Source organism: Vulpes vulpes, chromosome 13 (genome assembly GCF_048418805.1).
Source record: "Vulpes vulpes isolate BD-2025 chromosome 13, VulVul3, whole genome shotgun sequence".
Classification (NCBI taxonomy): Eukaryota; Metazoa; Chordata; class Mammalia; order Carnivora; family Canidae; genus Vulpes; species Vulpes vulpes.
In genome coordinates this window covers 135871547-135885365 of record NC_132792.1, presented here as the reverse complement: position 1 = coordinate 135885365, position 13819 = coordinate 135871547, and the positions used below count along the sequence as shown (strand labels likewise).

Sequence of the window (13819 nt, the reverse complement as noted above, 5' to 3'; positions counted from 1 at the left end):
GTTCCCAACTTCTTCCTGACACATTTCTTACCACTGTCTGCTCCTGGCGCTTACTCCACATTATGACCCCACACTGACCCTCCTGTTTTGCTAATATATCAAATTTGTTGTTACCACTCTGGGACCTTTCAGAGCTTTTTCCTCTGCCTGAGCTATTCTTTTTCTGATTTTTCCCATGGATGTCATTCAGCTCTCAACTGATACCACTGAGGCTCCCACTGGTTACCCAAAATAAAGCTTCCAATTAATCCCTTTTGATGATGTAACTCCATTTTAAGTCTCTGCATAATACTTATCACTAGGTGATAAGCAGTATCACTAGCTAATATTTCTATCTGACTTCGTCCCAAAAGAGGGTAAGATTCACAATTGATATGTCTTTCGGGATGCCTGGGGGCTCCCTGCAGGGAGCCTGCTTCTCCCTCTGCCTATGTCTGTGCCCCTCATGAATAAATAAATAAAATCTTTAAAAAAAAAATTGACATGTCTTTCATGTTTACACCTCACTCCCAGGGCTAAATAGAGCATAGCACAAAGTAGATCAATGAATATTTTTCATTAGTAAATTGAATACAAAAATGGATGCTAAAACAAAACAAAAACCTAGGATAAGATTTTTTTCAACCACTGTGGGTAAGTTAGGATTTAAAAGCAGAAAGAAAAAATTGGATGTGCTATACGTTTTATACCAACTGTTTCTATAACATCTTACCCCCCAAAATATTTTGAAATGACTTACAAATCAATATCACCCCCAGTATCAAGTACAGAAAGATGATTTCTAAAATCTAAAACAGGATTAAATAAAGAAAAGTTCTAACTATTGTTACAGAAGCCGGTTCAATGATGTCATACTTATTAGGAAAACAATCTAAATAATTTTTGGATGATGAATTTCTTTATAAAGTCAGCTTAAAGTTATTCTCATTTTATTTCAAGATTTTTATAAAGAGAAATCAGTTTGGAATAATACCAACTAATACTCCTATGCTTCTTGCTATGTGTTTAAATGCCTTACTTGCATTAACTGATTTAATTCTTACAAAATCCGGTAAGGTGCTTCTAATATGGCTGCATTTTTACAGATGAGAAAAATGAAGCTCCGAGAGGTCAAGTAATCTGCCAAAAGTCATTGAGCTAGCTGGAGGTGAGGTGGGATCTGACCCAGTTTGTCTCCTGAGCCCCTGCCTATAGGCTCTACTCTATACTATGTCACCTCACCTGACACTACTCAGCCAGATTCTTCCTGAGGAATCTGGAGTTGTTTAGGGGAAGCAACTTAACCCTCTGCATATGACAGAACTGTAAATCTGGATGCTATATGGCAGCCATATTCCTCAGGAATGAAGAAGCAGAAAACTTGGGTAAAGAGAGATAAATAAAGAAGAGGCCAAGAGAGAAGTTAATTAGATGGCAAGAGACAGGAAGAACGCTTGCCAGCATCAGTGCAGTACCAGCCCTGCTGCCTGGCTGAACTTCTGCCCTGGTGTTTAAAGGGACACACCCTGGTGTCTCTACGGTTAAGTTTCCTTTCTTTTTTTTTTTTTTTTTGTAAGTTCTCTTTCTTGTTTAAGATAGCTCAAGATTGTATTACTTGCAACTGTAAGAACCTTAACTCATTATCAGAACTGATCAACCAAATGAGGTAAGATTTGGCTTCTGATACTAAACCGAAATTGATGGAATACTGCCAGAATGTGTACATGCTAAATAAAAATTAATGATAAAAAATGTTCAGATAATAAAATTTTTAAAAAAAATATGGACATATCAATTAGTCTTATGTTTTATTCTAATCAATATATGAAATGTGTATCCAGTGAAGATTTAGAAATAACTATTGATTTCATTGTTTCCCCCATCTCTATCACATGGAATTGCTCTGAATTTTTTTTTTCTAATTTGGCATGCTAGATTACATCAGTGTGCCAACCCAATAAGGAGGAAGTAATTTCAGAATGCTCATCTCCCATTGATAGAACTGATAAACTGTAGCTCCCTGAAAGAGCTCCCTTCCTTTGCTGGCACAGTGCTGCTATTTTGGTTTCTGTAAGTAAAGAACAAATATCTAGTGGCAATAAAGCCTATACATGTGTTAGCCTGGGTAAACAGCTTTTGTTAATGAACAGTGTTCTAGCCATTGAACATCAAGTCCCTTATGATATGGGACCTAGAATTTCTAGATGTGCAACATGGTAAAGCCAGGCTACTTTTTCATTACATTCTTAAAAAAAAAAAAAAAAGATATATTTTTATTTTGAGACACAGAACTTGCATGCCGTGGGAGGGGCAGAGGGAGAGAATCTCAAGCAGAGTCTCTGCTGAGCAAGGAGCCCCATGCAGGGGTTGATCCCACAACACTGAGATTACCACCCAAGCTGAAATTAAGAGTCAGATGCCCAACCCACTGAGCCACCCAGGTGCCCCTCCATTACTTCTTGATATTTAACTTTCCCATTCAAGTTGACACAATAATCGTTCAAATTATATAAGGCGGGAGGCTTATAGTAATTTTCAATTTATCTCGATAATTTACTTTTCTCATATAAATCAGCTGCTGCTTCTTCCTATGCAGTATTATTGTATCTATCTATTGCAAGAATTAACCAACATGAGTGGACTAATTTATCACACTGCCATTGTCAAGTGTCTAAGACCAGACACTTGTCAATTTTTCACCTGCACTGTTACAATGTCCTTTAAAAAATTTTCCATGGGCAATGTAGCCCCTGTCAGTTCATTACTTCCAGATTATTGCTACAATAATTGATATATTTACTCAGCAGATATTTTGGCCCATATAAATCCTTCCTATTGATTCTCCATTACCTTCCCACCTTCCTGAGGCTCAAACCTAAGACCCTCCGTCCCATCTTCAGGGCAAAAAGCTTCAAGTTTCCTATAGGACAGATATCCTGATAGTGATTCCCTGATCAAGAAAGTAATTCACCAGGGTAACTCAATGAGCCCATGTTCTCCTTTTGTCAACCTCCCTCCTTCTTCCACATCACTATGGTGCCTTATCTACTCGACCCACTCCTTCCTTTATGTCTTCTCCAGTTTGAATAGCCCTTTCCTTGTTAGAAGAGAGACAATTAGTAAGGGCATTCGCTGTGCTAAGTACTGTACAAATGCTCTCATTTAATCCTTATAGCAATCTAATGAGATAGTACTACTATGTCCCTCATTTTTCAGATGAGGAAACTGAAATTTAGAGAATGTAGGTAACTTACACCAATAAGTAGCAGATCTAAGGCTTGAACCGGAACCTATAACTTAAAAAGCCCTCAAAGCAGTTAATGTCTTGGCCTTTGCACAAGCTGCTCCCCCTGCTCAGAAAGGTCCTACCCTCCTGTACTAGTTGGCAAGCACCTGGTCAGCCTTCAAAATCACCCCCTTTGGAAGGCTTCTTCTACACTGCTCAATCAGTGGTAATTATCTCCACCTTGTTCTACCCTATCACAGCCAAGTATCACTGCCATAAACATTTGTTTCTCTCTTTTACTTGTCTGTGAGGTCACTGAAGGAAGGGATATTCTATTAATAATATTTATTTATATTCTATATTTATTTATATTTAACCCAAAAATGTTCATAATGTTACATACTGCCCTAACATACATCAGAACACAATGTTCCCTCTGCAACCACTTTACAGATTAAAGAATTGAAATAATTCAGCAGAATATAAATTAACATTTAACCTGAAATATTCAAGCTTGACAGTGATTATGCATTGGTTATTAGGCTTGTTAGCTGTTTAAATCATACATTTTAAATTTAAATACATATTCAAGGCTTCCTTTGGAATGCATAATAAATGTAACAGATGTGATCTTTTCCCTTTATTTATACTAGTCAGCTATAGAAATAACTGGAAATGGTGGAGGAGGTAGAGAGGTATGCTGGCCATTCCTCTCTGACACAGAAGGCCATGACTCAGGACAACTTCAGAGACTGCTTCCTTCATTTATTTATTACTCCTTGTGTGAGCACCTCAGGCCAGATTTAAAGATACATATTTTGTTGGGGGGGGGGAGAGAACTTTGTCTCAAAATGCAAACCAGTTAATTTCAGCTAGTGAACAACCAAAGAAAAGGTAATCTGTTAGATTTAAAGGAAAGCTAGAATACTGTGTTCAGTGAGGCACCTTCCTACATGTTTCTAGAGCCATTCTGACTCTGCTCGATTTTCACCTTTCACACCAACTTATTTATGCTGTAATTAAAAAGTTCTTAAGTTTTGCTAGTGGTGACTCTAAGCTTTTGTTTAGTTTGCCTTAGTAAATACAATACTGGCCTAAGTGATTTCTTTTAAGTAATCTCTACATCCAATATGGGATTTGAACTCAAGAGCCTGATATCAAGAGTCAAATGCTCTAGGTAATTAATTTCTTGGGTGTAGGGGGAGGGGGAAGAGAGAGAGAGAGAGAGAGAATGAAGAAGAAAGAGATCTGGAACATAAGAGGAGTTATGTTTGGCTTCCCTACCCTTTTTTCTTGCCATGATTGCCTAAAGGGACCTGTATAAAGGGATTTGTGATTTTATTGCATTATTATTCAAAGGATCAATAGGATATAGCCGTATTTTTCAAAGTGTGGCATGAGACATTTCTGAAATCAATTTAGTGGAACATAACCAGCCTATAAACAAAACAAAAAAAATTGAATACATAACATGTAGCAACCAAAGTATTGTTTAGTTAAATTTTCTTTTAGTCCTAGGTGCATAAACGGGGCTTGTATTTTTTTACCATGTGTCTCCACCAGAAATGTCAGAAAGCCACGGGAACAAGAAAAGATTCAGTGTCCACAACAAAACTACTGTTCCTAATGGGGTTTTTACCATTTGAGGAATCAAGATACCTTCCATTATGAAACAAAGCCCAGTTACTGAAAGATATTTAATTAATCCTGCACCAAGAAAGCTTCTAAATACCTTTTGTAATAATTGACCTAAACCCAAAGGATTTTATATGTTAGCAAGAATGTAATTTGCTTCACAGTGCAGTAATAAATCAGACTGAGAAGTAATTTATTTTATATTGTAGAAAATATGAGTATTTATCTCTTTCATACAATTTAAAGGGTTCATCTCAGACAAAGCAAAAAATTTAACATGGAATAAAAAGCAAATGATAAATATTCCATCTTAGCACAAATTTAGGATAACTTTTCCACATGAACCAAACCAAGTATCATCTTCAAAAGACTGTACCAGTCAATTCTTTTAAAATTTCATATAAAGAAAACTATCTCCAGAAAGTTGTATAATCAAATTCAACACCCCAACATCTATATTATTTAAACGTTTCGTATACAGAACAATATTTTGTATCTTTATCATACCTCTGAGACTTTCCATATTGGTGACCAAATTTCATATCAAACTTGCTCCAGGGTTAGGAGCAGAAGTGTGCTTTGGGGGAGCTGAAGTTGTATCAAGACACAACATATATCAACATATTCAATGTTCATATAATATACAAATGGAAGTATTTCCTGGTAAGCATTTTAATATTAATTCATGGATTCATTTCCTCTGTCTTCATGTCTCCTGTACAAGTGCATGTGACCACACATGCACACCACTCAATGTCCTACACTTGATGAGTGTAAGATGTTCCCTATGACTCGGTCACTGCCTACCTCCTCAGTTTCCTATGTCCTCTATATCATGCCCCTTTATATCTATTGTTTCTTCTCCCCTTCAGCCTGGAAAATTCCTCCAAGTGTTTGAAAATTCAGCTCAGATCCCTTAAGAGGATCTTGACAGGACTATCAAAAAGAAATAAAATTATGAATTCCTTGGATAAGTTTTCATGTCAGAATATTGTGAAACTAATGGCTAAAATGAATTAAAGGATTATCCACAACAACTGATGGACTATCCTGACTTGGTAAAATATTGTAGTTAACTAAGGGTTGGTAATAATATCCATGTAATACATATAATTATAAAAATAGAAAAAATATGACATATATACATATTAAATAGGATAAGAAGGCAAAAGGCTAGATGTTTCTGCATTAATGAACACTTATAGAAGTATATTATGTTATATTTATTTGGTTTTTTATTATTTTTTTGGACCAGTTGACTCTTTTAAACTGCATCTATAAAACACCTACAGAGGCACCTGGCTGGCTCAGTCAGTAGAGTATATGACTTCTCAGGGTCATGAGTTCAAGAACATATGTTGGACATGGAGTTTACCTAAAAAAAAAAAAACCCAAAACCTACAAAAGTCAGGTATACTGAATCCCTATGTACTCATATCTCAATTTCAACAATTATCAACATATAGTCATCTAGCTTCATCCACACCACCAACCCCTCTAGTGAATCACAAATATTTTTGAATCTTTGCAGACATTTCATTAATTATATTAATATATATCTATAAATTATCATTTTTAACATAATTATAATATCACTATTGCATAAAAATGAATAATCCTCTTAGCAGCATTAAATATCTAATTAGTGGTCATTATCTTATAGATGTTTTTTATAGTTTGTTCAAATCAGCATCTAAACAATGGCAATAGACTACATTTAGTTAATCTAGTCCTTAAGTCTTTTGAAATCAATCATGAAATCCCCTTTATGTTGTTCATTGTAATTTATTGACGAAATTGCCATAATATGTTTTTAAGGTTTTTATGCCTTAAAATAGAGAATCAGCGTTTCATATTAGCAAGATAACTTTTATGATATAGTCTTTCATTCTACTGGTTGCCATGAGTACTATCAAATATAATGAGTAAGAGGTTACTATGGCAATAGTTAGGAGAGTTAGTTTAAAAAGTATGGCTCACTGCTATCTTAAACTCGATAGCCATTATAAGAATGACATCTACAGAAAAGAAACAACAAACATTTTGCAAGAACTTCATTTTTCTATTATGTAAGGACATGCACATGGAGAATGGTTAAAAAACATTAAATCCATATGGGAATTATACTAGAAGTTATTTTCATAATAGTTCCTAGTAATACTGTAAACATTGAGTTATCTGACTTTTAGATAGTTCGATTCTCAGTGCTAAGGCTACTGCCCACTGGTTAAAAAAAAAAAAGTTCTGCTTCAAAAAGATGGAATCGTATGTGTTTAAATGTAGGTAACCTTCACCTAATAATCATATACATACATTAAGACAAACACATGGGACAAACTGCTATCTGCCACTATAACACTCCTCTTACCCTCACTACATATTCAAAGTATTAACCTACATTTTGCTCCTAAAACCCTCCAAAATGCACTACTCACATATAATAGTGTTTAGTGATGTAAACAAATCATTAAAAATCTATAGACATTGTTGTAGCCTGAACACAAAGCCAAAAGCAATACTTCTATTTTAACTACCAGGAAGTTTTTCTCAGTTGCTAGAGGAGTCCAGCTGTCATATCCGAAAAGAAAAAACAGCCCCAGAGTAGTGTGCAAGGCACCACCTACCATAGACCTAGGCTTGCTGATGGCCACCAGACTAGTGAGGAAGTCTTCATCGTGCAGCTGGCTGAAAACATGGGCGTCGTAGGCCACCATAATGGAGATTTCTTCCATCATCTTGCCAGCTGGCCTTTCCACAGCTCAGCTGCTACCCCGGCTCCAGACCAGACTATCCAAGGAAAAATCCTACTGCAGCTCAGTGCCAATGCCCACACCCACCTGAGTTTGAGGGGGCGGAGTATCAAAAATCCAGAAGGAAAAAAAAAGCAGCTGCTATCATAGGCTTGTCTGGCAATTCACCCCCCAGTAGAAAACTAAGGGAGGTCTCTTATCTGTGGAGGAAGTATATACTATAAACACCTTCTGCATTCTTAACACAGCAGCTGGAAAGTTCAGTTTGGGGAAATCTTCTTTAAGCTTCACAAAAGAGAAATAAATGAAAGTTTTCTAACTGGAAATATCCTATAGCAAAAACAGAACAAAAGTCCCCAAGCTGATTTAGGTTATGTTCTTGGTAATTAGAAACTTTTATAGTTTTATCTTCTTACTTCAGTATTATTTATATCAAGATTCTTCTTCTTGGAGAAGTGGATTTTCTTACGGCTTATTTTTTTCACATTCATGGAAAAGAGATAGATGGCAACCTTTAGTTTTTCAGAACTTAGAGAATTCTTGGTGAAGTTAAAAATTATCTCCTGAGGTATGAAAAAAAAAAAGAGATTCTTTTTCACCTCTGATTATTTCTGTTAAAAAAAAGTACCAAAATATAAAAAATGAAACAGTGCAATATCTGCAATATCAATTATTTATCATTTCCCCTTCTCCCACTAAAAACACACAAAAATTTTTTAAAATAAAATTCTTGATTTGGGGGACTTTGTTTTTTGTAGTTACTCAGAAAGCAACACAAAGGTCTCATTTCTAAACTTCTGGTTTTTCTCCCATAGATAAAAGTTCTCCTTTTTTTTTTTTTTTTTTTAAAGCTTAGAGGTTTAATTACCCATATTAGCAGATAGCCATGAACTGGTATCTTAGCCACCAGAAGTGTTTTGTAGTTGGAAACCATAAATGAATCTCAATATGCCCTGGTGAAAAATTTGAAAGCTGCCCCATAATTATCATTACAAGGTTGCCTAATTGCCAGGAAATATAATGTATGCTAATTCCATGGAAAAAGTATTAAGCAAATAAAAAAGGGGAGAACAAATGAAGCTCCTCTGAAAGTTGTTTTTCCAAAATTTCTAATTAAGCTATTATCTTCTCTGCTTTTTATAGATTATGACATTGCAGTACCACGAGAAATATGATTTGTTAGAATTAGAAATCAATTTGGCAATGTTTGTTTATAATCAAATAGAGATACTGGTCAGAATTTTTAGCTCTAATTATCAATAGTATTGTTAGGTTGTTTAATTGTTTGCTTTTCAGAAGACAAAACTTAGAATGAGATTCATGGTGTCTATTTTCCCTTATTTTCCTTAAGTATCTTCACTTAAATTAACATGATTACTTAAATAGCACCTTCTTCCATTTAAATATGATTAGGAGAGTTTTGCAATTGCTATAGCATTCTAGATTAAACACAACACGGAAGGAAAAAAAACACCTTATTGCTAGGAAACAAGCAATGTCTAATAGGCTTATTTTGACAGAAAATGCAATACTTTCAATAAATCTTTAAGATTAAAACAGCTTCAAACTGTGCTTAACCCTTGTCGGGGCCAGGAAAGTATTTCTACTTAATTTTTTTTTCTACAATGCGGTTTTGTCTTTAAGCTTTATTTTGGTTAAAAAGTTCCCAGTGTATTTATCGTAACGCTGACTAACCCGGTAAAAATTAAACGATCATCAAAAGAAAAGGTTTCATAAAGCATCCAGGCAGTTCATACCTTTTAAATTCCTTTTTATCTTTTCAGAAGTACTGTAAAAGATACTGTGAACCTCTTCATGCATTCACTAGCACCAGAAGGTTTCAGGTTTATCTTGCGGCACCATTCTCTAGATGTGAAAGCAATTCCTCTTGCTTTCATATTTTTCTTTGCTACTGTGACTCAGTGCTTCCACAATGATACCTGAATAAGGTGTACTGACAAAGACACCTGTTGTGGAAGGTAAAGAAACTACTTCCCATAATGCCTTACTCCCTGCTGGCAACTGCCCAGGGGCAAACAAGAAGTACAAACCACATTTGAGCAGTTGCCTATGCACCCCGGAGAGCAATTCAGTGTAACAAGGGATAATCTTCTTGGTTAAGAATACTCATAACGCAAGAAAAAAAAAGGACCAGAAAAACATTATCAAATAGCTAAACTGCGGTGTATTAAACTCATAAAATATTTAGGCATCAGGGCTCTAAGAGTACAAAACGTTGTTAGAAACAAAGGCTGTGAAGATACTTTTAAAATTACATAAACAGAAGCTAACGACTTTACATGATTCAATCCTTTTAGAATTCCACACAGGTTCTCAGGTAAATAGGTAATTTTTAAAGCTTCTGATTTATTACCTTCAAAAGACTGTTCTAATTAGCCACAGCCACTAGAATTATGAATAACATTTCTTTCCTAAATCGAAGAGGTCCTCTACCAAAGCCACAATGCATGCATATTCTAGAGCAAGGGTTCCCTAAGTTAGACTTGCACCTTTCATTTTTGTCACCGTTAAAATGGTCCTCCATATATGACTTTGAGCCCGGGCAGGAAAAATTCCAAGGTTTATTTTCTCTTGCAATTAAATGTATACTTGTGGTCCCAACAAAATAACATGCTTTTTGAAAACCCATGATCTATTTAAAAACCTGTCTTTGAACTGGCCTTTTCTTAAGATATTGTCTCCAGTCTCAGAAGCAGCAGCTACCATGCCCTCCCCAAACTTCAGGAGTCAGGCACGTTATAGTCCTATTTACCAACAACCTTCTACTCCCTTACAAGATCCTTTTTGCCTTTTCCCCCATGAACTGATCCCACGGATCTCCCAGGATTGTTTCCACCTGCATCTGCAGTCCTCCTCTTCCCACCATGCAGCAACACCATAAAAAGGCGTGGGGGTGGGGAATTACCTGAGACCAAGGGGTGCAGCAGCAGCATTTGCTGCTAAAATTTACCAGGAGAGGACTGTATATCCAACCGGCAGCAGCAAACAAGGCGTCAGTGGTAACCAATAGGCAGTCGCCAGTTCAAGCAGGAACTAGCTGGCTGTCTGTCCCAGGGCAAGTCATTCAACCTCCTTAGGTTTCAATTTCCTCATGGTCATGTAAATTGAGAGGGATGGACTAGATTAGAGGTTTTCACGTGCGCTCAGAAATAGTCCAAAGCTAAGTATCCAATTTCCCTTCATTAAATAGGCTTATTGGGGGATGTGAAGGTGGAAACCTTTTTAATCTCTATCAGGATAAAAAACAAAGGGTAACATTAATACCAGAGGTTAAGAAAGACCCTCTTCCCCGGCTTGCTGTAATGTGTCCCCACCAATGCAGTCTACCTTGTACCCTACTTTGGATTCTCTCAGGTCAACTCTTTTGCCTATGAAGAGGATTCAATGACAGCTGTGATACTTTTTATTAGTTATTCTTCACAGTCTTTCAACTTAGAGGTCATACTGGCTACAAAATAATTTTTAAAAGCCTCTCGGGGCAGCCCGGGTGGCTCAGCAGTTTAGCACCGACTGCAGCCCAGGGCCTGATCCCGGAGACCCGGGATCCGGTCCCACATCAGGCTCCCTGTGTGGAGCCTGCTTCTCCCCCTGCCTCTCTCTCTCTCTTTCTCTCTCTCTGTCTCATGAGTAAATAAATAAAAAATCTTAGAAAAAAAAAAAAAGCCTCTCCAGATCTCAATAAAACTAGAAAAATTTTAGAGACCAAACTATCTTTAGTGAGGGGCATCTGAGTGGCTCAGTCAGTTGAGCATCTGCCTTTGGTTCAGGTCATGATCTCCCAGTCCTGGGGTGGAGCCCCACATCGGGCTCCCTGCTCAGCGGGGAGTCTACTTCTCTCTCTTCCTCTTATTATGTTCTCTTCCTCTTTCTCTCTCAAATGAATAAATAAAATCTTTAAACATATATATCTTTAATGATTTTTAAGTGCTGTTTTAACATCTTACATTGACAGATTTTACTCTGGTAGCTGATTTTGCTCCAACAATCATTCTTCTAGGATTATTACTTTTTAACAAAAACCATACCTGGGTCATCCTGAGTGAGTACGAATCTAATGAACCATTCCTGACCGTCGGAGAACATCTATTCTCATGTGTCCAAATTTAGGTACAGCCAAAACAAGTCAAGAAAAGCCTGAATAAGAGGTGAACATTTTCTAATTTCTGTGTTCTCCCTAAATGCAGCAAAGCAAAGTAGCTTTATGATAGTAGAATTCAAATGAAAGGAGCAAATAGGTTAAAAAATAGATTGCATGTCTTTAAAAAGAGCCACAGAGTGGCTGTAAAGACCTTTTTCCCAGGCCTTCAGCTCTACTTGTTGAACATTCTCATTACAACAGCCATACAATCAGGATAAGATGGAAAGCAGGAGAAAAGCACCATGGCAGAAATGTGCTATCAAGGGCAGAGGGTCTTCTATGCACTCCACATGCACAGGTGGAACCCTACAGATGTTCTTCTTCCCTCCCCAGCGGCGCTTGTCTAATTGTTGCTAAATCATTCAACATAAACATTCATGAAGTGTACATGAATGTACACAGTTCTAAAAGATCTCCACAAAATATTCATGGTATTGGCATAAACCACTCTAAGTTCTACAAGTACTTTCTTTTTTTTTTTTAAACATTTTATTTTTTTTTAAGATTTATTTATTTATTCATTCAGAGAGAGCGAAGAGAGAGGCAGAGACACAGGCAGAGGGAGAAGCAGGCTCCCTGCAGGAAGCCCGATGTGGGACTCGATCCTGGGTCTCCAGGATCACACCCTGGGCTGCAGGCGGCGCTAAACCGCTGCACCACTGGGGCTGCCCCTACTAGTACTTTCTTAATCACAAAAACCCAATATTCCAAGTAGGTTTCACACTTAGGAGTGTACCTTATAAAACTCAAGTGAGAACAAAAGAGTAAAGAAGAATGAGAAGTCATAGAAGTATCAATAGAAGAAAGCTTTTGAGAGTATTTTGGATTTCAGAATGGTCCAGTAACACACACTGCGCTTTTACAAAGGGAAAAGAACAAAAAGTAAAAGATAAATAAGCTAAATCCTAGCTTTCTTTAAAAATCATGCAAAGGTAAATAAAGAAAAACCATTATTCTTGTGTCAAATTCCAGCCATTCAGCTCATTATCTTTCCTATCTCTCCTAGCAATGGCTAGGCAAATTCAAAACCTCAGAAAGCACAGATTCTTAAGGGGGAAAAAAATGCCCAGCATTAAAGAAAAGAAAAACCAGTGGGGCCTAAATACTTGCCTACCAGCTATACTGGGTATCTTACTTCCTCATTCGAATCTCACTACAAAGAATGTGGGTGAGGTAGAGCCCAGACTGTGAGAGTCTGCAACTCTCTAACCATCAGCTTTTTACCTCATTTGTAACTGTAAAATCCACAGCCAACTGTTAAAAACAAGAAAACAAGCCCCAAATGGAGTCACTTATGTGAAGCCCCATGTCACCAAACAGAGACTTCATTACAGTTTTGGCTCTCCTAGAAATGGAATCTTAAACCAGGCACTCAGAAATTGCCCAATTAGCACTACTTGGGTAACTTGCCCGACAGACCCCTTTAAAATCATGAATCTGCTTTTTTGCCGACTATAACTTTCTTTGTTCCTGCTCCCTTCTGTCTATGAAAGTCTTTTCTTTTGTACAACTCCTCAGAGCTCCTTCCTATCTGCTAGAATGGATGCTGCTCAAGTCATAAATCATTAGATAAAGCCAGTAAGATCTTTAAAATTTACTCGGTTGAGTATTTTTTTTTTTGAGTATTGTTTTTTAACACAACACATTCACTTCAATTTTACCTAAACAAAAATAAGTGCTTCTAGTGCTTGTAAGCGTTCACTGATATTTGCTGAGGATGATTTCAGACATATCTAAAAATAGGAGCAATGCTTCATCTTGTCTCATTTTAAGCAGCACGCACAACTGAATTGTATTTACAAATAACTTCACCTTAGTTTTTAAAGCATTCAAATAATGCTTTAAAACATTTCTTTAAATTTTAAAAAAGTTGTACTAACAACGAAATCAAACCATTGCACAGATGTTTTAGAGTCTCTCTCTCTCTCTCTTTTTAACCAAGATCAGAAAATGGTTTTAGGGAACAGCAAAAAATTATTTACGTCTTCATTTGTCTCAAGTTCCTCCAGCAGGGCTGGTGACTCCAGCCTGGGTATGTCTCTTCCAACAGGCCCTCAGGTCCCTGCAGCA

At 36.8% G+C, this 13819-nt stretch overlaps 1 protein-coding gene across 13 annotated transcripts in view; it reads right to left on the bottom strand.

Annotated features, from left to right (window-relative positions):
* Nucleotides 1-13819, bottom strand: part of RABGAP1L (RAB GTPase activating protein 1 like) — a 724498-nt gene that overhangs the window by 88495 nt on the left and 622184 nt on the right. Inside the window, exons 1-2 of one of the 13 annotated variants that reach the window (XM_072733079.1) lie at nucleotides 10517-10686; nucleotides 7465-8201 (exon numbers count right to left, since the gene is read on the bottom strand). The exons of 7 other annotated variants lie outside the window; for them this stretch is intronic. In XM_072733079.1, coding sequence (XP_072589180.1) covers nucleotides 7465-7575 — 111 coding nt within the window. In that variant the 5' untranslated portion in view covers nucleotides 7576-8201; nucleotides 10517-10686. Of the gene's footprint in view, nucleotides 1-7464; nucleotides 8202-9347; nucleotides 9604-10516; nucleotides 10687-13819 lie in introns of those variants that run through there. 5 more of the 13 variants (XM_072733081.1, XM_072733075.1, XM_072733076.1 and 2 more) reach the window with 5 other exon arrangements.